Source organism: Miniopterus natalensis, chromosome 14, assembly GCF_054644295.1.
Source record: "Miniopterus natalensis isolate mMinNat1 chromosome 14, mMinNat1.hap1, whole genome shotgun sequence".
Taxonomy (NCBI): Eukaryota; Metazoa; Chordata; class Mammalia; order Chiroptera; family Miniopteridae; genus Miniopterus; species Miniopterus natalensis.
Window position 1 is genome coordinate 4,731,606 of NC_142094.1, and position 23,294 is coordinate 4,754,899.

The window sequence follows — 23,294 nt, forward strand, 5'->3', positions numbered from 1 at the left end:
TTGGGTAATATGGCCATTTTACCCACCTTGATTCTTCCAATCCAGGTTTCCATTTTGTTGTGCCTTTCTCAAACTCTTCGTAGTTTTCAGTATACAGGTCTTTCACATTTTGTTAAGTTTACACCTAAGTATTTTATCCTTTTGGTTGCAGTAGCAAAAGGAATTGTTTTTTTCATTTCTTCTTCTAAAGTTTCATTGTTAGTACACAGGAAGGCAGTGGATTTTAGTAAATTGATTTTGTATCCCTCAAATTTACTGTATTTGTTTATTGTTTCTAACGGTTTTTTGGTGGAGTCTTTAGGTTTTCTATATACAGAATCATGTCATCTGCAAAAAGTGACAATTTTACTTCTTCCTTCTCTAGTTGGATGCCTTTTATTTATTTATTTTTGCCTTATTGCTCTGGCTGGGACTTCAAGAACTATGTTGAATAAGTGGTGAGAGTGGACATGCTTGTATTGTTCCTGATCTTAGAGGAAAATATTTCAGTTTTTCACCATCGAGTGTGATATTAGCTGAGGGTTTATCATATATGGTCTTTATTACTTTGAGGTACTTTCCTTCTATTCCTATTTCATTGAGTGTTTTAATCTAAATGGAAGTTGTATCTTATCAAATGCTTTTTCTGCATCTATTGATAAGACCATATGATTTTATCATTTCTTTTGTTAATGTGGTGTATTACATTGATTGATTTGCATATGTTGAATGAACCACACTTGTGCCCCTGGAATAAACCCCACTTGATCATGACGTACTATTTTTTATGTATTTGTTGTATTTGATTTGCTAGTATTTTGTTTAGGATTTTTGCATCTGTAGTCATCAGAGATATTGTTTTGTAGTTTTCTTCATTTTTAATGTTTTATTTATTTCAGAGAGAGGAAGGGAGAGGGAGGGAGTCATTGACTGGCTGCCTCCTACACGCCCCGTACTGGGAGTCAAGCCTGCAACCCAGACATGTGCCCTGACTGGGAATAGAACAGGGATCTCCTGGTTCATGGGTCGACTCTCAGCCACTGAGCAACACTGGCTGGGCTGTAGTTTTCTTTGCATGTGTGTGCTATCCTTGCCAGGTTTGGGTATCAGGGTTATGCTGGCTTCATAAAATGTGTTAGGAAGTATCACCTTTTCTTCAGTATTTTGCAAGAGCTTGAGAAGTGTAGGTTTCAAATCTTTGAAGGTTTGGTAAAATTCACTGGTAAAGCCATCTGGTCCTGGACATTCTTTCGGGGGGGGGGGGGGTAGTTGATGGTTGTTTCAACTTCCTCACTGTTGATTGGTCTATTTAGATTTTCCATTTCTTCGTGATTCAGTCTAGGAAAGTTATATATTTCTAAGGACTTGTGCATTTCTTCTAGGTTACTGAATTTGGTGGCATATAGTCTTTCATAGTATTCTAGTGTGATCCTTTCTATTTCTTTCATGTCTGTGTTGACTTCTCCTCTCTCATTTCTGACTTTGTTTATATGGGTCTTTCTCTTTTTTCCTTAATGAGTCTAGCCAGGGGTTTGTCAATTTTATTAATCTTTTCAAAGAAACAGCTCTTTGTTGTATTAATATTTTGTATAGTCTTTGTGTTCTCCAGTTCATTCAACTCTACACTAATTTGTATTGTTTCCTTTCTTCTGCTGACTCTGGGTTGCTTTTGTTCTTTTTCTAGTTAAGATGTGATGTTGGGTTGTTTACTTGGGATTTTCTTGTTTCTTAAGATATGCTTATAATGATACAAACTTCCCTCTTATTACAGCTTTTGCTGCCTCCCAGAAGTGTTGATATGTTGTATTGTCATTCTCATCTGTCTCTATATATCTTTGGATCTCATCTTTTATTTCTTCTTTGACCCAGTCATTTTTTAGTAGTATCTTGTTTAATCTCCATATATTTGTGGGTTTCTTTACTTCCTTTTTGCAGTTGATTTCTAATTTCAAGGCATCATGATCAAAGAATATGTTCAGTATGATATCAATTTTCTTGACTTTGTTGAGGTTAGTTCTGTGACCCAACATATGGTCTGTCCTTGAGAATGTTCCATGTGCACTGGATAAGAATGCATAACTGGATATTCTGGGACAAAAGGCTCTATAAATGTCAATTATGTTCATTTGGTCTAGCATTTCATTTAAGCCTGATATTTCTTTATTGCTTTTCTGTTTGGTTGATCTGTGTAGAGCTGTCAATGGAATATTAAAATCCCCAACTATGATTGTATTTTGATCTGTTTCTCCCTTTAATTTTGTGAGTAGTTGCTTTCTATATTTTGGTGTTCCCATAACATATTAAAAAGTATTTGTTTTTTTCAAAAATATATATATGTATTAATTTCAGAGAGAGGAAGGGAGAGGGAGAAAGAGAGATACATCAATGATGAGAGAGTCATTGATTGGCTGCCTCCTGCCCATCCCCTACTGGGGATCAAACCTGCAACCTGGGCATATGGCCTGACCAGGAATCAAACCTCAAGTCCAAGGGGTGGCAGGGCTCTGTGGTTCCATTTCTTTGTCTGAAACATGGACAGCCACATGGTAGAACCCCTGTTCTCTGTCCTCACCAGGTGTCTGCTGGCTCAGTCACTGTTTGTGCTGCTTGCCCTGCTGGACTGCCCACTACAACTCTTTGTTCCTCCCAGCAGAAGGAAGCACTTGGTACTACCAGCTTTCTCTGGGCCAAGCTAAGAACTCCCAGATGCAACACTGTGTCTGTGGTCACCTGAACTTTCCTCCCTTCTCGATTCCCCATTTATTCCCAGTTACCCACCTTTAGATGCTTCAATGCACGGTCTCTCAGGCATGCCTCTATATTGAGCAGGGAATCCTTTGTTGAGTTATGGTTAGTTAACTTGTTGAAATTTTAGGGAATGAGGCCAAGAGGATCTCTCATGCTGCCATCTCTGTGACATCACCTCATAAGAATGTTGAACTCAAGTACCAAAGTTCCTGAATCCAGGTTCCACCAACACTGACACATCCTGGTCAGGGATCCAAACCAAGGTCTTTCTGAGACAGGCTTGTAAGTCAGGACAAGCAGAATAGGGAAACTGAGACATGTAGTTAAATAGTTAAATAGCTAAGCAGTTTACAGCCATCTAGTAATCGCGGGGAAGCTTTGAAACCTATATGATGAAGGGTATAAAACTCTTGAACACCCACCAGTTGCAGTCCTCAGACCAGCTGAGTTGCCTGCTTGTGCTTTATGCCAAGTGTATTTTTAATAAATTTGCTTGCTTTGCTTCATTAATAAATTCACTTGCTTTGCTACAACACTTCTGTCACTCATCTGAAATATTTCTTCTGAGCTTGACAAGAGTCAAGGAGGGGACAGTCCCCCACCCCTCCAACTCAGTGGCTATCCACTAACACTAGGTCAGTGCTTGGTATAAAGCGAGGCTTGTTACAGGTGCAAGGTTCATGTGCCTGATGCTTCAAAAGAAAGGCCAATATTCAATGCATCAGAGTTTGGAGTAATGAAAGGTTTATTGACCAAGAAGGCCTAGCTTGAGAAGATGAGAGTGTATTAAGGCTTCCAAAAATCCATCTAAGACAGCCCTAGATTTAGGCATCTTTTATTGTCAAGGGAAGGGAGGAAGGGTAAGGCAAGTGGTGGGTGCAGGCAGCAGACAGCTAATCAGCTAGGTGTCTAAAGGGGTCCAAGGATAATCACAAAATTTCTTAAGCCAAATCCCTCTGTCCTTGGTCAGTCTGCCGACTCCTGATGATTTAGGGTTCTAGAGCCCTTATAAATCTTTGAAAAACAATTAATTTGTGCACATTTCCCCACCTCTTTGCTGACAAGGGGTTGCTCAAGCCTCAGGCAAAATTCCTCTAGTTGATTAGCGTCATTGCAGGAGCTGAGTCTGAAGGCCAACAAAGAGAGCATTTCACTGTTACAGCCTCAGGAAATATTTAATGGGTAAAATAGTGAAAGAAAACAAGAACAAACGACCTCCATGGAATAGGAGAAATAGCTTATCACTTTACAAATTATGTATAATAAAAATATTACAGGGCAGTGAGAAGCTAGGAAAATTCCAGGGCAAGTGGAATAAGGAAACTGAGACAGGAATATTAAACTAGGCCAAAAAATGTGGGAAATTTGTAGCTGGCCTGCAAATAACAAGCCATTATCTTCCCCAGCCGAGGACACTTGAGAACAAATGGTTAAAAGCCTCCTTAAGGAGAGAACGCAGGAAAGGACGGGGGAAGGGGAAAGGAAAAGGGCAGTTTTATTTTTGTTTTCTTCCTAACAGAGAAACCAGCAGTCTCAAGGCTGGCAAGATAAAATTGCCAGGTGCTTCTCCTGAGTTCTGGGAAGGACACAAGAAAGTAAAAAGGGACCTTACCTATTAATCTGTACCAAGATACTCAGCAGGGGGATTTTGAAACCTAGAGAGGAGGGTATAGTGCTCTTCAGATTAGCCGAGAGCCCACCTGCGCTTCATAAACCAGATGTATAGGTTTGCTCCCCTTGCTTCTTTAATAAATGTACATGTTTTAATTTTTAAATAAATTCACTTTAAGACAATTGCAGTTGTTATCTGGAGTCACCCATTTTAATTCGTTCCTGGAGCATGGCAAGAATCCCGGCGGCGCAGCCCCGCCCCCGGCTCCAGGGGCTGCGACGACACCTGCCGGCGGCTCCGAGCGGCTCGCGCCCCGAGTCAGGCCGGGGGCGACCCTGCCCCGCCCGGCGCCCGCACCCCTGAAGCTCCACCGCGGGCCGGAGGCTCACTCGGCGGTGAGAGCGCCCCGCAATCCGACCAGGTCGCTGTCCGACCTCCCGTAACTTGGATCCTTTTCTGGATTTTAGGAGCTAAACTCTGGCATCAAACCCAAGCAGCCAGTTGGCTCCTGTGTGACTGTCGCCTTGGCATGCTGTTTATCTCGCAGTGCGTTCTTTAGGACGCCCACAAGGCGACAAGGGTAAAAGATCAAAGAGAGAGAATAATTTTTAATTCTCACACCGTCTTTCAATTTTTAAATAGTTTGCCGCAAGTGAAGCCGCTGCGCGCACTTCCGCGGCCGAGCCGGCCTCCGCGCGAAGCCGCGCTGACTGTGACGCGGGGCCCCGCCGCCCCGCCCCCAGCCCGGGCCGCCCCTCTGCCCGAGGCCTTGTGATTGGCTGCTCTGGTGTTGCCGCATCTCCGGATGTTGCGTCACGTTGCGGGCCGCAGGACAGTCCGAGGCGGGCGGCCTGGAGTGTGCTCGGCGGTCGGCGGGCCCGGAGGCTGAGGCGACCGGTGACTGAGGTACGGCTTCCCCGGCGGAGGCCGCCCGAGGCCGCCGGGCTCCTCGAGCCGGCCCGGGGCCCGCTGGGGGCGCCCGGGGGCTGGTGGCCGCGGCGCGCCGGCTGCGTCACCGGCCGGCGGCGCGTCGGGGCCGCCCGGAGAACCCGTGAGCTCGCGGCCGCCGCGGGCCCGGGGGAGGCGGGCAGGGCTCCCCCTCGCGGCCTCTTCTCTGGCCGGCGAGCCGCCGAACCGGCCCCGCCGCCGGGGCCTGAGGCGGGCGGTGTCGGGGCGCGCTGACTTTGGGAGGCCGGAGGCCCGCCGCCGTGCTCTCGCGAGATTCTAGTGCGCCGGGCGCACCCTCCCCGGCCGGGCGCCGGAGCGCGGGGAGCGCGCGGCCCGTTTCCTCTGCTGGTGGCCGAGAGCCCGAGTCCCGGAGGCCGACCGCTCGCCCGGCCCTCCGCTGGGCGCCGCCGGTGAGCCCCGGGGCGGCGCGGAGGCGCGGGGGGAGCCGGCGCTGCACCCCTGGCGCGCGCGGAGACGGGTGCTTTGAAGCAAGGATTCCTAGCTTTGGGGGTGCTAGTTAAAAACACTATTCCTGTGTCCGGTCCCTAGAGGTTGAATCATTAGGACTCAGCGGGAGTCCACGCTTAAGGTGCATCATCCCCGGTGGCTTCAGTAGCTTGAATATTTTATGTCGTACTTGAACAGAAGTAAGTTTTGGCATATTGGGCAGAAATTTGTTTCCATTGATGTTTTACACCCTTGCAGTGCAGTGTGACCTTGAAGAGCTATTCATCTTTTCCTTGGATGACGTTTTTCCTCTGTTCAGAAGTTATAGTCGTCTTTTAAATTTCCCCATTGACTGCTGGTACAAATCTTAAGTCAAAACCGCAGTTATAAAAGCAGTCACACACCCTGTAAATTCTCTTAAGATACTAGCGTCCAATCTGTATAGGCCGCATAACTTACATAGTCATGTATTTTGTTACTGTTCAAACTGGGGTTTAAACCTAATTTAGATGATCCATCTCAAACTGGGTTTCGTAGGATCGATTTCTTGAATTAACGGGACAAGCAGAAGATTTATCATTAACATTTAAAAGCTCACTTTAATCCACCTTTTCAACTAAAAGATGATTGGCCCCTTCTTGTCTCTGGACTCCCCATGTCGTTTCCTCGGCTGTTTAATGGGTTATTTTTTGTGTTTGTCTCTAACTAGCTCTTAGACCTGCTTGGTAAGCCCGGTGCCCACCATGCTGGCCGCCAGGCTCGCGTGTCTCCGGACACTGCCTTCCCGGGCGGTCCCCCCGCGGCTCCCCGCAGCGCCCCCTGCCGTGAGGAAGTCCTTCCGCAAGGACCAGTGGCTCTTAACACCCAGCCGGGTAAAGATAATTCGAATGTGTTTATAATGCCTCTCTCTCTCTGTGCCCCATGACCTTCTTTGTGGGTTTTTTTTATGGTATGAACCTCCCTACTCTACCATTAGTCATTTACAATTAGCCCTGATAATGTGCCAAATTAGCTCTTTATCCCCATTAATTTTTCATTCTGTCCTGTCTTTATCTCATGTGAAAGAGAAAAGGAACTGTAATTTGTCCTTTATTTATAGCTCTTACAGTTTTTCATTTAGAGTAATTGGAGAAATTGAAAGAGCTATGTTATAGAGATCACGGAGCCTATAATGAAAAACTTAAGAACCTGGGAATATTACCATTGGCCAATAGATATTACTAAATATGTCATTTCAGCTCTTATTTAGAAAGTAGTAGGATCTCTCAGGTAAGAGAGAAACCCATTTCCTTTAATAGATTTCTCCTCTGGCATTCAGAGCAAAAGTATAAATTTTGAAATGTGAGGTAGATAAAGAAATATACAGAATCTAGAAGAGATGTTTTACCTTTTAAATTAACTTTCACTGTTGAGGAGCTAAAATAGAGGTGGGTAGTAGTCATTCCTCCCTTTGGCTTTGTGTTAAGGAAAGAAACTGTCTTGAGCCTATATCCCAGATGAAAAAAATGTAGCTAATACTGAATGCATGTTTTTAAAAAGTTAGTGTTTAAAATATAATTTTAAAGATATAAATAAAACCTGTAGTTTATGAAATAAACAATTCTGAAACTTTAAGAAGTTGTAATGAATTAGTAAGTTACTTTGAAGATAGAGCACAATTATCTTAATAATAATAAATTAATTATTTAGTTTGGCTAACATTCTTCCATAGTAAAATTACATACATATAAAGTACCAGCTTGCTTTAGATAGAGTTATCTAGTGTAAGGAGATTCTCTTTCATTATTGTTACCATTTCTGTTTTGTTGCAAGCGTTGTATGTCTTTGTTTTCATGTATATCAGGAATATGCCACCAAGACAAGAACTGGGGTCCGGCGTGGGAAAACTGTCCAGGAACTCAAGGGAGCAGCATTGGACCCATCAATGGAAAAAATATTTAAAAGTAGGTGTCAATTTAACATTTTTAATGAGGTCCATAATCAGCAATTTCCTAGAAATATATGCATACTTGCATCTGTGTGTTTTCTGGAAAGAAAGGCAGTCATTTTCATAATCCCCAGGGATCTGGTGACCTGGAAAGATGGATTCTGCACATTGGGCACAGTGGTTCCCAGTTACAGCTCTTTCAGAGAACATTTTACTTTCACCATTATTTTTTTAAGGATTGTTAGTTAAAATGTCATCTTTAAAAGGTATAGCCTGTTAAGGAAGTTCATTTGAAGTTGCATAGACTCTTCATTCAAGCATATATTAGTGTGTGTTTCAGGTCAAGAGTAAATTGCCACCCCACAGATGGTAAAAGTCTAGCTGCTCAGGAAGTGTCCTGTTAACTGGCTGCCCCTATAGGGCCTCGCAGGAAGCAATACCTTTGGTTCACAGTTTGGATTTCAGCTTTGCAAGTTCAGAACCTAGATTGTTAATCTACCCAAAGCCAGTCAAAGAACACTACTGCTCCTTAACCTTGCAAAATGTCAATATATTATAGTGGGAGACAGCCCTAATTGGTATTCCTCAGGATATTTCTGATCAGTAAGTTGGCCCTAGAAACCAAATTATATGAATCCTATAGCAAAATAAGTAATGTTGTTAGTGAACAAATTTAGACTAAAGAGAGTAAGATGGTCTTTATGAATACCTTCATCCAATTAGAGTTGATAAGTTGTTTCTTTTCAGTACTAAAGCAAGAGCACCCTCTCCTTTAATTCAGCAGCATAAACATGGGTTACATTTTTCTTTGGCTCCTTTTTTTACTTGACTCCATATAAAACACCGTCTTTGCTAATGGCACTTTAGACTTAATGTGATATAACTGTTAACATTTCTTTCTCATTTTTAAAATTTTTTTCATTGATTTTAGAGAGAGGAAGGGGGAGAAAGAGAAAAAAACATCACTTTGTTCCACTTACTTATACATTATTGGTTGATTCTTGTATGTGCCCTGACCAGGGATCGAACCCGCAACCTTGGAGTATCAGTACGACACTAGCCAACTGAGCTACCTGGCCAGGGCTCTTTCTCATCTCTACTTTCTAAGTGTCATGAGAACACACCCCAGACTCTTAGGAGTAAAATAAGGTATATCACAGAAGTCTCCCCACGTCTACAGATACACTGCCTCCAGTTTTGTTGGAATGAGATTAAAGGTTAATCAAAGGTTTTTGTGCTGATGATTATACCTATGTTTAAGCACTGTTCTTTTTTACTAGTCCCCTAATTTTAAGGCCATTTCTATATATATTAATTATAGCTATTACAGAGAAGTATGGTGTATAGTTTGATTTCGCTCATTTAAATATCAGGAAGGGCTTACTACCAGCATTTTAATTTAATCAACATGACAGTATTAACCTGCATTTCCTCCTGTGTTCTACAGTTGATCAGATGGGAAGATGGTTTGTTGCTGGAGGGGCTGCTGTTGGTCTTGGAGCATTGTGCTACTATGGCTTGGGAATGTCTAATGAGATTGGTGCAATTGAAAAGGCTGTGTAAGTAAATTGTTCCCAAACAGTAATAGCCTTAAAGGCTCCAATTTTCTTCTCATTCTTATCTTTTGCCACTTTTGGAATGATTTATGTCTAGTTTTCCAACTGTGTAGAATATACATGAATAAAGATAGAAATCTCTTATTTCCTTGACATGTATTTATTCAAACCTAAGTAAAATTCTTTTTCCAAGGTTCTTCAGGTAAGGAGAAAATGTGTTGCTTTGTATATGAGCCAAGTGCTTATGTGTCTTTTTTTATTATTATTAAGCCAATTTAAAGTTCACCCATTATGAGTATACAATTCAGTGATTCTTGAATTTATGGAGTTTTAACTATCACCATAGCTCAGTTTTAGAACATTTCCGTCACCCCAGAAAGATCCCTAATGCCCAGTTGTAACACTTCCACCCTCAGGAAACCATTAATCTACTTTTTGTCTTTATAGATTTGTGTTTTCTGGACATTTAGTCAGAATAAAATCATTCTGTGTGTGGCCCTTTGGGCCTGGCTTCTTTCACTTAGCATGTTTTTGAAGTTCAGCCATTTTGTAGCATATATATGTATTTCATTCCTTTGTTTCTTTTTTCTTATTTATTTAAAATTTTTTTCCCCATCACCATTTATCCCCTCTATGCCCTTTTCTACCTCCACCCACACCCCTCCCCTGTGTATGTGTTCTATCACTTTTTATGATAACTTCAATGTATGCATCATTTCTGTGGTAAATGAGGTAAGATTTAGAGCAGTAAAGTGATATTTCCCAAGGCTTCCCAGGTCTTCTGATTCAACCAAAATTCACATCCAGAATCTTATAAATTAACCATATTGTGCTTTTTACAGAATTTGGCCTCAGTATGTGAAGGATAGAATTCATTCAACCTATATGTACTTAGCAGGAAGTATTGGTGTAACAGCTTTGTCTGCCCTGGCAGTGAGCAGAACTCCTGTTCTCATGAACTTCATGATGAGAGGCTCTTGGTTGGTAAGTCAACCTTTTTGTTTACCTTTTCCACTACATATCAGAAAGTTAGACAAAAAATATTGGGACAAGATGTTAAATGGAAAGAATACCTTACTAAACTGAACAGGTTTTTGTTAAAATAATATATGAATTATTAGTTCAGCCTGACACATTGTAAGGTATGTCAGCTATTAGTCTTAGTTGAATACGTATTTTATAGTGGCAGAGGGGTTGGAAACCAAACTTACAGGAATGTCCTATGTATCTAGCAGCAGATATCAAACAGCCTCTATTTTATATATTTTATAGCAATTTACTAAAAATACGGTGGACCCAAAACCATGTTGGAGGTCAGTGAAAATGCCTATTACAAAAACCCAAACATTCTATACTATTAAGAGTAGAATAGTGCTGCAACTATTGTGAATTTTCTTGACCCTATGTAAGCTATATTGAATGAGCATTTCTTGTGCATTTGTTATTTTACTAGACACCAAAAACTGATTTGAAATGTGCTGCCTCTTCTTCTCCTCTCTGGTTGAAGAGATGAACTGGGGTAAATGGTAAAGAATATACAATAAAAGAAAGTTTAAAGTCAATTAAAAGACTGTTTTGTCTTGGACTAGTAGGGAAGTTCCATGAAGGACAATTTTATCAGGGCCATTGAAGTCTTGCATTTTTTATTTTAGGAGAGGGCAAAGGTAGTCCAAGTTTGCAAAACAGCTTGAGCAAAGGAGGTAGTCATTAAAAGTGGTTTTACAATTCTGTTAGCATATTTGAGGGCTGGAGTGTGAAGAACACAATTAGGAAGGGGATATGTGACTGCCAAGCTGAGGTGAGTGCCTAAGCAGTGAGTGGCCATTGCAGATACTGAACAGCAAGTCTGATGGGCATTTGAATGTTACGAAGTACTGTGGAAGAGACAAGCAGGTGTGCTAGCCGTGCCTTTGCAAGATCTGAGACGAGGGATGGTAATGTGAACTAGAGCGATGAGTGTGAGACTGGGTGGGAAGGGAAGATGGGAGAGTGTATGTAATACAGATGTCCTGTGGCAAACCAGGTCTCCCCACAGTTAACCCCAGTTCATCTAGCTTCCACGTCTATAATATTTCCACTATCTTGTACATCCCAAAAGGAGACCCATTTATGGTAGCAGCCATTTGGACAGTCCAGTATTCTTAGGATATTGCTTCTTAGGTGGGTGTCATGAATTGCCTAGCCTAGAGGTTCATGAAGACAGAGAGTAAGCATGGTGCATTCTCACCAGGAATGTTAGTTTAAAATAGTGCTTTTTGTAATAAAGCAATCATGGCTATATGAGGAAGATTAAAATATGCAAAAAAGTTTAGCCCTTAAAATAAGACTTCAAAGAAGTTTTGTGCATGGGTCATATTCTCAACTCCCTGTGGGCATAAGATCACTTGCGTGCTATTGCTCTCATACTTAAGTAAAATAGTTTGGAAAACCAGACAGGTGCTATAGTGATGAAGATGTAGCCTTGGGGTGGGGGTGACACATACACACAGATAATGTCAAAGTTTGTACTAACTGTTTTTGGAACAGAGGAGAGTCATCTGACACCTTGTGGCAGCCAGGGGGCCTACCATAAAAACTTTCCAGACAAAGGAAACCCTTGAACAAGTCAAATAGGAAAAGTTCTTAGGCACAGTGGACAGAATTTAAAAGGCATGAACCTGGGGCATGTTTGCAGCCCTGCTAGTTAAGTGCAGCTGGAATGTACAGTGTGGAAAGCTGAAAGGCAAAAAATGAAACTGGATCATGAAGGACCTTAAAAGAAAAAAATGTATTTGTGGTAAATAACCTGAAAATGCTTTGCACAGAGATACATGTGGGGTGTGTTTTTTTAATATTTTTACTGATTTTTAGAGAGAAAGGGAGAGGAATAAAGAGAAAACATCGATGAGAGAAACATCAATTGGCTACCTCCTACATATCCCCTATTGGGGGTCAAGCCCACCATTGCTTATCAGAGAGAGAGGAAGGGGGAGAGAGAGAGAAACATCAATGTGAGAGAGACACATCAGCTGGTTGCCTCCCGCACAAGCCCTGACCAGGGCCGAGTTACATGTCCCTGACTGGGGATCAAACCTGCTACCCTTTAGTGCGTCAGCTTACTCTCTAACCATTGAGCTAAACTAGCCAGGGCTATGAAGTAGTTTTTAGTAACTGTTTGTCCATTGGAAAATGGTAGAGTAGAACCCCTCATGCTTTTCTGTACTAATATGAATGAGAACAGCAGAGGTTGCACAGGGAAATGCAGGTGAGTGAGGCAGGCATCGTAGGATGCCACACGGGATTATTAGCACCTAGAGAAAAGCCTCAACCAAAAGCACTCACATTCAGTTGGTTTTTTGAGTAATTGGTCAAACAAAATACCTGCTGCCTGACTCTGTCCAAAAGCTACATGTTTTTTTCCTTTAAGTTTCCTGAAAATTCATTATCTTTCTTCCATTACCTATATTTCTTCCTTATTGTATACACAAGGAATCTTTAAATGTCCTGACAATGGACGTCTAAGGCAAAGAAAAGGGAAGTGGACCAAGTCAGCCAGGAAGTCGGAAGGATAGAAACACAGTCTTATTTTTCATCTTTTCCATGTGCTTTTTGATTTTCAGGTTTTCTTTTAGCAAATGTCCTTATATGTATTCTAATTGGTATATCATGACCAGTTTTTTAAAATGCTATTAGTGCTATACTAAAATAAATAAACTTAAAAATAATTATTTTGGGGTTTTTAAAAAGATTTTGTTAAACCGTTTTCTAAAAAGAATCAGGGTTTTAGAAGATGATGTTATTAGTCAAAGCTTAATTCATTCTCTTAAAGCTGTCTGTAGAACTATGTATGGCAGTAGGAGCACTCTTGCTAACTTGGCCAACCTAAAGTAAAGGCCTTTAATGTGCTTGAAAAATACAGGATTCCGTTTGTTAGCCTTCATCTTTGTAAACAAGGTTTATTGGAAAGACTAAAATTAGAACTTGTGGGTTTCTACTTTGCGGTTGTTTAAGGATAGAGTTTTCTTAGTAATATGTGTCTTTCAGACAATTGGTGCAACCTTTGCAGCCATGATTGGAGCTGGAATGCTGGTGCAATCAATACCCTATGACCAGAGCCCAGGCCCAAAGCATCTTGCTTGGTTACTACATTCTGGTATGTTCTAATTTTCAATTTTTATTAAATCTTGAATACTACCTCTTTGGTGGCTCTTCACAATCATAAATGCTTTGTACATAATTTAATTAAGCTTCATGTTTAGAAAACACAATTTTCAGCTGTTTCTGCTGATTATATGCTAAGGTCATGGACACCCCCAGATTATACTTGCCTCCCGTGACAGTGTAGTACATGCAGAGATGTTCTTTTGTGTGTTTTCTGTCATACCAGGAAGATTTCAGATGTGATACACATCACTTGAGAATTGTTTTCGTTGTGTGTTTTTTAAAAAAAATAAAAAATGGTTAAAAGAAAAAGAAGTTAAGACAGGTGACAGGAGAGGACGCTTCTTCAGTAGAGCATTTGGAGAAGGAAAGCAGTCAGAAAATTTGGAAGCGCACGTCTGTGTCCAACGTGTTCAGCTGGAGCAGTGTTAAGATAGTTCTTGGCACAGGGTTACATTGGGCAGGGCAAAGGCTGTTCAACCTGCTACTGCAGGGCAACTTTCATATCCTTTTAGGTATATGTTATGAATTTTTCCTTAATTTTTGCAAGACAAATATTTGAAAGTTCACACAAAGTTTTCCACCTCAAATATCCTGGGATATTTTTGTCTCTGGGTTGAATAAAGAACCAACCAGACCCAGAAACAAAAATGCTTATTAGATGCATGTTTTCTACCACAAAACAAGACATTTTATAAGCATTTCCCTGAAACTTCCAGAGAGACAGACTCTCAAATGTCCTAACATGGTTACTAAATGGAAATTAGGTTTTTAACCTCAATAACAACAACTCTGATGTGAAACATGTCATTTATATTATTCACGTGCTATCTTTATTTTGGTAAATGTGAGACAGCATGATTTCCCAACCTTGGTTTTCAAGCCTCTTGCATTAGTGTTAGGTTACTCAGTCATAGGTGTTCTCCATGAGCTTTGCAGGACAAAACACGGTTCCAAGGGAGATGGTTCCTTTTCTTCTATTACCAATGACCTGCTTTTAAGAAAAAAAAATTATTTAGATTAATAGTGTATGCATTTGCTAAGAATGTATTTTTTAATTGAAAACACGAAAACCCTCGCCATCTGAAGTTTAACATTTACATTTATGCTTCTAAATCTCTGGATTGTAGTATCTTGGCAACTGAGTAGAGTTCTGCACCTGTTTCCCATTTTAGACACTGAGTTCCTTGAGAAAACAGGTTCAGTGTCTCTTTATCTCTGATAAATAGTAGATACTTAGTTACTTGTTGAATTAAAATAGCTATGTAGTTTTAATTTAGGTTTAGAGTAAGTAAACATTTCTACCAGGTTTTCTTAGAAAACTCCTTTTAACCTAATGTCATTGTAGCACAAAAATTAATTGAGTTTGGGGTATTTCATGTGTGCTGCAGGGGTGGGGTCCCTAAGACCACCAATTCATTTAATGATTGATTTATATTCAGAGCTAAGATTTACTGCAATGAAAGGATGCATGACTGGATCAGCAAGGGGAAAGATACAGGCAGTCTGGAGAAATGCACAGTCTTTCAGTGCTCCTTCCTGTGAGGGAGGGGGCACCAAGAATGGGAAAAGTGCAGTAATGGGTGATTTTTCTGCCCAGGGAAGCCCAGTAGAGACTCAGTGTCCAAGGTTTTTTTGAAAGCTGATCATATAGGCACCCTCCTGCCAGCTGTCAACCAGATTCCCTGACCTGGCTGGTGTGGCTCAGCGGTTGGAGCATCGGCCCTCACACCGAAGGGTCTCAGTTTCAATTCCCAGGTCAAGGGCATGCACCTGGGTCCAGGTTGGAGCCTGATCCCTGGCCCCTGTTGGGGCATGTTTGGGAGGCAACCAATTGAATTCTCTATCTCACATGGATGTTTTTCTCTCTCTCCCTCCCCTTCCCCACTTAAAAAAAAAACAATGGAAAAATATCCTCGGGTGAAGGTTAACAACTACAACAACAAAAAAACAATGAAAACAAACCAGACACCCTGAAGGAAAACAGCATAACTCACCGTGTTTGCACAAATAGCCTAACCCTATCAGTTAGTGAATGGCTCAGGTGCCAGGCTCTCAACTAAGAGTCAAGGACTAACATGGCAAGCGGGCCTTTGTAAAGACAGCCTCAGGTCTGCTATGTTAATCCAGTTCTGCACAGTATAAAGGCCAATTTCTTTTTTTTTTTTTTAATTATTCAAAATTTGCTTTATTTTTTATAAATATTTTAGGAAGCTGGGCAGACATTAGCGTATTCCTATTTCAGAATTGAGGAAACTAAGGCTGGGTGAGGTCCTCACAAAAAAGGAAGCACCAGAGTCAAGACTGATGCCCCAACCTTATTTTTTAAAGTCCTACACTCTGCCTACTTATTTATTCACTGGTGTGATTGAGATGGGACCCAAAGGGGGTATAAATGATCCAAGGGCAACTACTCACAGCATCAGAGGGACATCAAAACTGGCTTTTGACTTGGTATTTGCACCCGGTTATATTCCATTTTCATTTTCTATCCAGATGTTTAGCACAGCTATGGTCTCAATCAGGACCAAGTGATACTTTGCAGGAATTACTGAAATGCTCATTGAAAAACTATTCTAATTGTGTTATTCCCTCAGCTTTATTGAGATAAAATTTACACATAATAATGTATAAGTTTAAGGTGTACAGCACTGATTTGATACACTTATGTGTTGCAAAATTATTGCCACCATAGCATTAAATAACACCTGCATTCCATATTCTCCACTTCTTTTTTCTGGTGGGAATATTTAAGATCTACTTTCTTAGCAACATTCAAGCATATGATACAGTATTATTAACTGTAATTACTGTCAAAAATTCAGAAATAACCAAAGTAAAACCAGTGAATTACTGAAATAGTAATGAGTAAAAGTTTATTGTACACACACCAGAATGACAGTCTGCAAACTGGGAACACTTAACCAGAAATATGGATTGAGGCTCGGGTATATTATTGTAAAGCAACTTATTTAGTAAGAAAACAGTGACTGTTCTTCACAGTGATTGGTTATAATAGAATTTTCTGTGGTTATATCAGCCTTGGGAAACATTTCAAGTTTTGTTTATGATTTCCAGAGGCATAAGCAATAGAGAACCCAGTCAGCTTAGTCTTGCAAAATAAGCTCAATTGAGCTGCATTTGAATGACTAAACTGTTTTTGTCTGCTCAGGGAAAGTTCAAGGCTGGTCTCCATCTGTTTATTTTAATGTCACCATGCTGTACATTAGATCCTCAAACTTGTTAATCTTATAACTGGAAGTTTATACTCTTTGACCAATGTCTCCCTATTTCCCCCATCTCCCTCCCGACTCCTGGTAACTATCACTCTACTCTGTTTCTCTGAGTTTGACTCTTAGATTCCATATATAAGTGAGATTATATGGTATTTGTCTTTCTCTTTCTGACTTACTTCACTTAGCATGATGCCTTCTTGATGTTGTCAAGAATGGCAAGATTTTATTCATTTTTATGGCTGAATGATATATGTATATACCACATTTTACCCAATTATCCATGGATGAACACCAAGGTTTTTTCATATCTTGACTACTGTGAGTAATGCTGCGATGAACAGGGAAGTGCAGCTATTTCTATGAGATCCTGATTTTAATTTCTTTTGATATAAACCCAGGAGTGAGATTGCTGGATCATCAGATAGTTCTAGCTATAATTATTTGAAGAACCCCTATACTTGTTTTCTATAGTGGCTGTACCAATTTGCTGAATGCCAGTTTTCATTCACAGTAATAATGAGCTGTCCTTGTTAGTTTTAGAATTGATTTGTTCTTAAGCAGCAAACATCTATTACCACTTAAGATTTTTTTCAGAAAGTATCATTGAAAAATCTCTGGATAGTCTCCTTAAATGTTTCGATAAAAATTTTGTTGTCAAATACAAAACTGACGGGAATCCTAACAAAAATATCATAGAGGAATTTTTATCCAGTATCTTTCCTAGAGCAAAAAATATTCTAAAATTATTCATCATCATGAAATACAATTAATTTACCTTGCCACTTGATCTAGAAATGTTATTCTCACAAAAGAAACACACTAGTATTAAAATTTTAGTTTGAAGACACTGTGTGCCTATTCCTTGAGTTAAACTGTGCACATTTATTGTTTAAGAAAAGGGTACCTTGTTCTACTCACCACTGAAATCATGCCTTATCTAAGATTTATTTTTTAGTTGAGTTCTATTTCCCTTTGATAATTATATTGCTAACTTTTACTGTAATTTTTATGAGGATGTTTATAAATAGCTGACATTTTTTACAGGCTGTGATTACATTCCCTGTTATGCAGTGTTGGAGTGGTGTCCTTGCGGTGTCTGCATTAGCATAATAAACTCATTTTCTCACGTCGTTTCCTTGTAGCCCCAGGAGCTTGACCTTGACTTACTTATTTTGAGCCATTTTATCTCAGTTCTCACATGAATATTGTTAAAAAGACTGTTAGGTTTGGATCCAAAAACTGAACTACACAGAATTTCACAAAGTCACTGAAAACTTGGATTAGTGTTTATACTTGTGAGTTGTGACTGTTTGACTAAGAATAGTGTTGCTGTTGTGATTTTAGAATCTAGATAGCCCCAGGTTTTGCTTGTAGAATTATGGGGGTAGTATTACCCAAAAAAAAGGGAAGACTTTTTGTATCGTATTGTTTAACAGTAAAGTATAACATGTTCAAATGGCATGTTTGTTAGAAGTGGCATTTTCCCTTTGTTATTTAGTAAAAAGGAACCACTTGCTCTTTTTCAAGGTGTGATGGGTGCAGTGGTGGCTCCTCTGACGATATTAGGGGGGCCTCTTCTCATCAGAGCTGCGTGGTACACGGCAGGCATCGTTGGCGGCCTCTCCACTGTGGCCATGTGTGCACCCAGTGAGAAGTTTCTGAACATGGGAGCACCCCTGGGAGTGGGCCTGGGCCTCGTCTTTGTGTCCTCACTGGGTAAGCCACTGTGCTTTGACGGTCCTTGGTTCACAATGTGCCAAAAGTATCTTATGTACTCAGGTATCCTACTGGAGGGAAAATATTTAGTCATTTTAAAAAATTGTTTAAAAGATTGGTGCTAATTAACTGGATTTTCTTATTTGACATCATAGCAAATCATTACTGTTGGTTTTACCAAATTAATCTAAAATGGCAAAGTTGGTCTGGAGGGCATGAAAATTGCTCTGATGCAAGAGCCTTCCTGTAATGTGGTCAAGTGACTCTTTGCGGGAATGAGTATCATGGCTTTTGAATTGAATAAAATTAGACCATGCATATACTCAGATGTTTTCTTGTCTGTGCAGTATACCAAAGAAAAATTTTAAAAGTAGCATTAATTATAAATAAATTTATAGAAAAGTCCCTTTTTTAAAAAGAACTTTTTATCCCATTTTGATTTCAGGATCTATGTTTCTTCCACCTACCACTGTGGCTGGTGCCACTCTGTACTCGGTGGCAATTTATGGTGGATTAGCTCTTTTCAGCATGTTCCTCCTGTATGACACGCAGAAAGTAATCAAGCGTGCAGAAATAGTACCAGTGTATGGAGTTCACAAATATGACCCCATCAATTCGTAAGTAACCTTTATATCTTCGTTACAAAGACATTTGCTTTATTTTGTCTTATTTTGTTTTATGGCTATATTCATTTCTTAAGGCTGCCATAACAGATTATACAGACTGGGTGGTTTAAAACAACAGAGATTTATTCCTTACAATTCTGGAGGCCAGAAGCAAAGGTGTCCTCAGGGTTGGTACCTTCCGAGGGCTCTGAGGGAGATCTGTTCCATTCCCCTCCTAGCTTCTCATTACAGCCAGCATTCCTTGGTTGTAGATACATCACTCTAATCTACCCCTGTGTCTGTCTGTTCTCTTATGAGGACGGGGGTCATATTTGATTAAGGCCCACCCTCTTTAGTTTTCATATTAACTCACATCTTAATTATATTTGCAAAGATCCTGTTCCCAAATAAGGTCCCATTCATAGGTAACCACAGATTAGGACTTCAACATACCTTTGAATTCAACCCACAACAGTGGCTTTGTCAAATTTTACTATTTTATTTCTTTTGCTGTTTGGTCTGTTCTCTCTCTCTAAGCTGTGTATCCATGGAAATTTGATTATATTGAAGCTAAGTAATATTTAGTTAATTAAGAATATTTTTAATTAGCCTTATGGTGTTCTTGTTGGTCAGTTTATTCATTTAACAGACTTTAGAACTGAAGAAAAGAGGTATTAGTAGGATATTCATTGGAAAGTGTAAATAATTGACTTAAAATGTTTAATAGAAAAGCCTGTTTTATTAAACATTAGAAACACCTTAGTATGAAATTTTAATTTTGGAGATACTCAAATTTAACTGTTATATAATAATGCTTTTTTTCTTTTCTTGGCATCTCCACCAAAGTAGGTTATTTTATTTAAACAATTTTGTTGAGTTTCATAGTGTTACCACATTTTTTAAAGTAATTTGTTCTTTTTCTTTTTAAAAAAACTATTTATTGGGGTGACACTGGTTAATAAGAACATAGAGGTTTCAAGTGTACATTTTTATGATACATGATCTGTTTATTGCATTGTGTGCCTATCAACCAAAGTAAAATCATCTCCTTTCACCATATATTTGGCCCCCTTTACCCTCTACCATCCCTCACCCCTTCCCTATAATAACCAACATATCATTATCTGTCTGTGTCTCGGTTCAGTTTTGGTTTTTTAGGGGGGGGTTGGATTTTTGAGAGTATCATTTTGGTCTCAAGGTAGGGAAAGGTGTTTTTATTTTTAAAATATATCTTTATTGATTTCAGAGAGAGGAAGGTGGGAGAGGGAGGGAGAAAAACATTAATGATGAGAGAGTCATGATTGGCTGCTTCCTGCACGCCCCTCACTAGGGATCAAGCTCACAAACCAGGCATGTGCCCTGACCGGGAGTCGAGTTGGAGTCGAGCACGATCTCCTAGATCATAGGTAGTTGCTCAGCCACTGAGCCATGCCGGCCAGGCTCTGAGTTTCAGCTTTATATCCTACATATGAGTGAAATCATGTGGTTCTTCACTTTTTCTGACTGACTTATTTCACTTAACATATTATTCAAAAGGTCCATTCATGTTGTCACAAATGGCAGTATTTCATCTTTTCTTATGGCTGAGGGTATTCCACTGTGTACATGTCCCACAGCTTCTTTATCCTGTCCTACATCGCAGAGCACTTGGGTTATCTCCATGTCTTGGCCACCGTGAATAATGCTGCAATGAACATAGGGGTGCATATATCTTTATGAATAAATGTTTTTGAGTAGATACCCAGAAGAGGGATTGCTGGGTCATATGGTAACTCTGTTCTTAATTTTTTGAGGAACCGCCAGACTGCTCTCCATAGTGGCTGTACATTCCCAGCAGCAGTGAGTGAGGGTTCCTTTTCCTCCACAGCCTCTCCAACACTTGTTAATTACCTATATTGTTGATAACAGCCACTCTAACAAGTGTGAGGTGGTATCTCATTGTAGTTTTTATTTGCATTTCTCTAATAGCTAGTGGAAGCTGATCATCTTTTCATACATCTTTTGGCCTTTTGTATGTCTTCTTGGGAGAGGTATCTGTTCAGGTCCTCTGCCCATTTTTCAGTTGGATTGTTTGGTGTCTCCATGTACAAAAATTAATTCAGAATGGATCAAAGACCTAAATATAAGATCTGAAACAGTAAGGTACATAGAAAAAAACTGATACTAAATTTATAGACCTTGGTTATAGAGAATATTTTATGAATTTGACCCCAAAGGCAAGGGAAGGAAAGGCAAAAATAAATGAATGGGACTATATGAAACTAAAGAGCTTCTGCACAGCCAAAGCAAAACAAAACAAGAAGGCAGCCAACCAAATGGGAGATGATATTTGCAAACAGCAATTCACACAATGGATTAATATGCACAATATGTAAAGAACTCATACAACTCATTTTCTTTCTTTAAAAATGTAATTGTTTTTAAAATGCTGCTATAATGCTTACTGATGTGTAGGAATTTCTTTGTGTGGGTGAAGTGGGGGTAGGGAGGGCATTAAGGGGGTATATTATATTTAAAAATGCCAGATTTTTGTCTAACACATTTTTGTAAAGGTGGTTCTTTGGTTTTGTTTTGATTCTTGTATTGTCTAGCACCCATTTTCCCCCACAAGAAACTATACTTATAGTAGAGTGTTAGGGGATAGAATAATGATTTTTAAACTGCTCTTTACCATTTCAAAGATTAATGTGCCAGAAGAAAATCTTGACTGTTTTGTCTGGAACTTCCTTAGTTGGCATCTTGTTTTTTTAAAATTTCCATCTTCTATACCTAGTACAAAAAATTAGTATTGCTTTTTTTCTTTTCTAGATTAAGAAATAGTTTTTATCATTGTTATTAGAATTACATCATATTTAAATGGGCATTATTTTCCTTTCTAGGATGCTGGGAATCTACATGGATACATTAAATATATTTATGCGAGTTGCCAGTATGCTAGCAACTGGAAGCAACAGAAAGAAGTGAAGTGATTTTGCTTCTGACATCCTGAATGTATCAGACACCTCGCTTGTCCAGTAGGGGCAGGTATTCACTAAGTAGTGTGTTCCAGCAGCTTCTGTGGAAGGTGGAATGTAGAATTTGTCATCCTGTTTGAAATGTCCCAGTAATGTGATGCTTCTGGGGAATAAATTCAGTAGTTCTCTGCCAAATAAGCACACACGTTCAGTTCTCGTCTTTGAGTAATTCTGAAATGTTTTAATGAATGTGAACACTGAGGTTTGTGTTGTGAGAATTTAAGTGTTTTTTAATTTTTTTGGTTAAGTGAAAATTAGCAAGCTTGTGTTTACCTGTATATATTTTGGAATGCAGAATACTAACAAGTAATGTCATGAGTGGATAGAGGTTTGGTATAGGGACCACAGAGAAGGAAAGGGTCACCTACAGTCTTTCCTTGAACACCAACTTTAGGACTTGGTATTTGGAAACAGATCATCACTTTATACATTTGTCTGCTGAACTTATCAAAAGCAATGAGCACAAAACAAAGATATAGGTGATACATTTTCCTGCTGTTCCTTTTCAGTTCTTTTTACAGTGTAGGTGTGATCATGTTTGACATTGTTAGGACACTCCAGAATTTAAATCATATGGAGAGTTCCTGATACATGACATGTGTGTGTAAGTTTTACTTTTGAATATTCTAGAACAAATTATTCCTTAAAATTCCTTCTCAGGATAAAATATTCAAAGAATAGAAACAATATGTTCATAATTGCTGAGTTTTTGCATATTTATTGAAATGTTTAATAGAATATGTGCTTGCTTTTCTCATCTCTTCAACCTTTGAAACTTTCATTAGAAAAGCCTGTTTGTGCCTTACACTAGACACATGAAAGCAGTTTTTCTCCTGAAACTTGGTTGCTTGTGTTCCCTCTCAGACAAAGCACTAAAAAAGGGGAAGCATGGCTGCTCTTCCTTCATGGACTGTATCAATCAGAATCGTGATGGGCAGGACGCTTCATTAGGGTGTCCTCGCACGATTTTCCTTCTTTCCTGCATAGACCGTTGCTTAACTCTTCTGACATTTGTATTTTGATAAGAGTTATTTTTGGTACATGGGATGCTAACTTTTGAAATATTAAAGGTTCCAGCCAGATGGTGATTGGTCTGTAATTTTTCCAGCCAAACCATATGCATATCATTTGAATAGGAGATTTGTTCAAGAAAGGAGCTTATTCTCTTACCAGTATAGTATATATGGTGCAGTGTGATTATGACTGTGGTCCTTAGAGCTAGACTGCCTTTATTTGAACCCCAGCTCTTCCACTTCTTTTTTATGTGACCTAGGCCTTCCTTCTCTGTGCCTGTTTTCTCATCTCTAAAATGAGGGTGAGAGCAGAACCTACCTGAAGGTGAAATGAACTGCCACTTAGTAAACAC

The 23,294-nt window shown here is 39.7% G+C and overlaps 1 protein-coding gene across 1 annotated transcript; it reads left to right on the plus strand.

The window, feature by feature from the left end:
• The first annotated feature begins 5,156 nt into the window (after window positions 1-5,156).
• Window positions 5,157-23,010, plus strand: GHITM (growth hormone inducible transmembrane protein). The gene is made up of 9 exons (XM_087824240.1): window positions 5,157-5,245; window positions 6,444-6,606; window positions 7,578-7,677; window positions 9,109-9,220; window positions 10,060-10,201; window positions 13,241-13,349; window positions 18,121-18,309; window positions 18,755-18,926; window positions 21,794-23,010. The coding sequence occupies exons 2-9, from the start codon at window positions 6,478-6,480 to the stop codon at window positions 21,876-21,878; spliced, it is 1,038 nt and encodes a 345-aa protein (XP_087680366.1). The 5' UTR covers window positions 5,157-5,245; window positions 6,444-6,477; the 3' UTR covers window positions 21,879-23,010.
• Window positions 23,011-23,294: the final 284 nt, after the last annotated feature.

Excerpts from the sequence above, each read along its gene's own strand:
- GHITM (XM_087824240.1), top strand. The coding sequence starts at position 6,478 with ATGCTGGCCGCCAGGCTCGCGTGTCTCCGGACACTGCCTTCCCGGGCG. Across the intron at positions 10,202-13,240 it reads TGATGAGAGGCTCTTGGTTG|ACAATTGGTGCAACCTTTGC; the intron begins GTAAGTCAACCT and ends TGTGTCTTTCAG. Across the intron at positions 13,350-18,120 it reads TGCTTGGTTACTACATTCTG|GTGTGATGGGTGCAGTGGTG; the intron begins GTATGTTCTAAT and ends CTCTTTTTCAAG.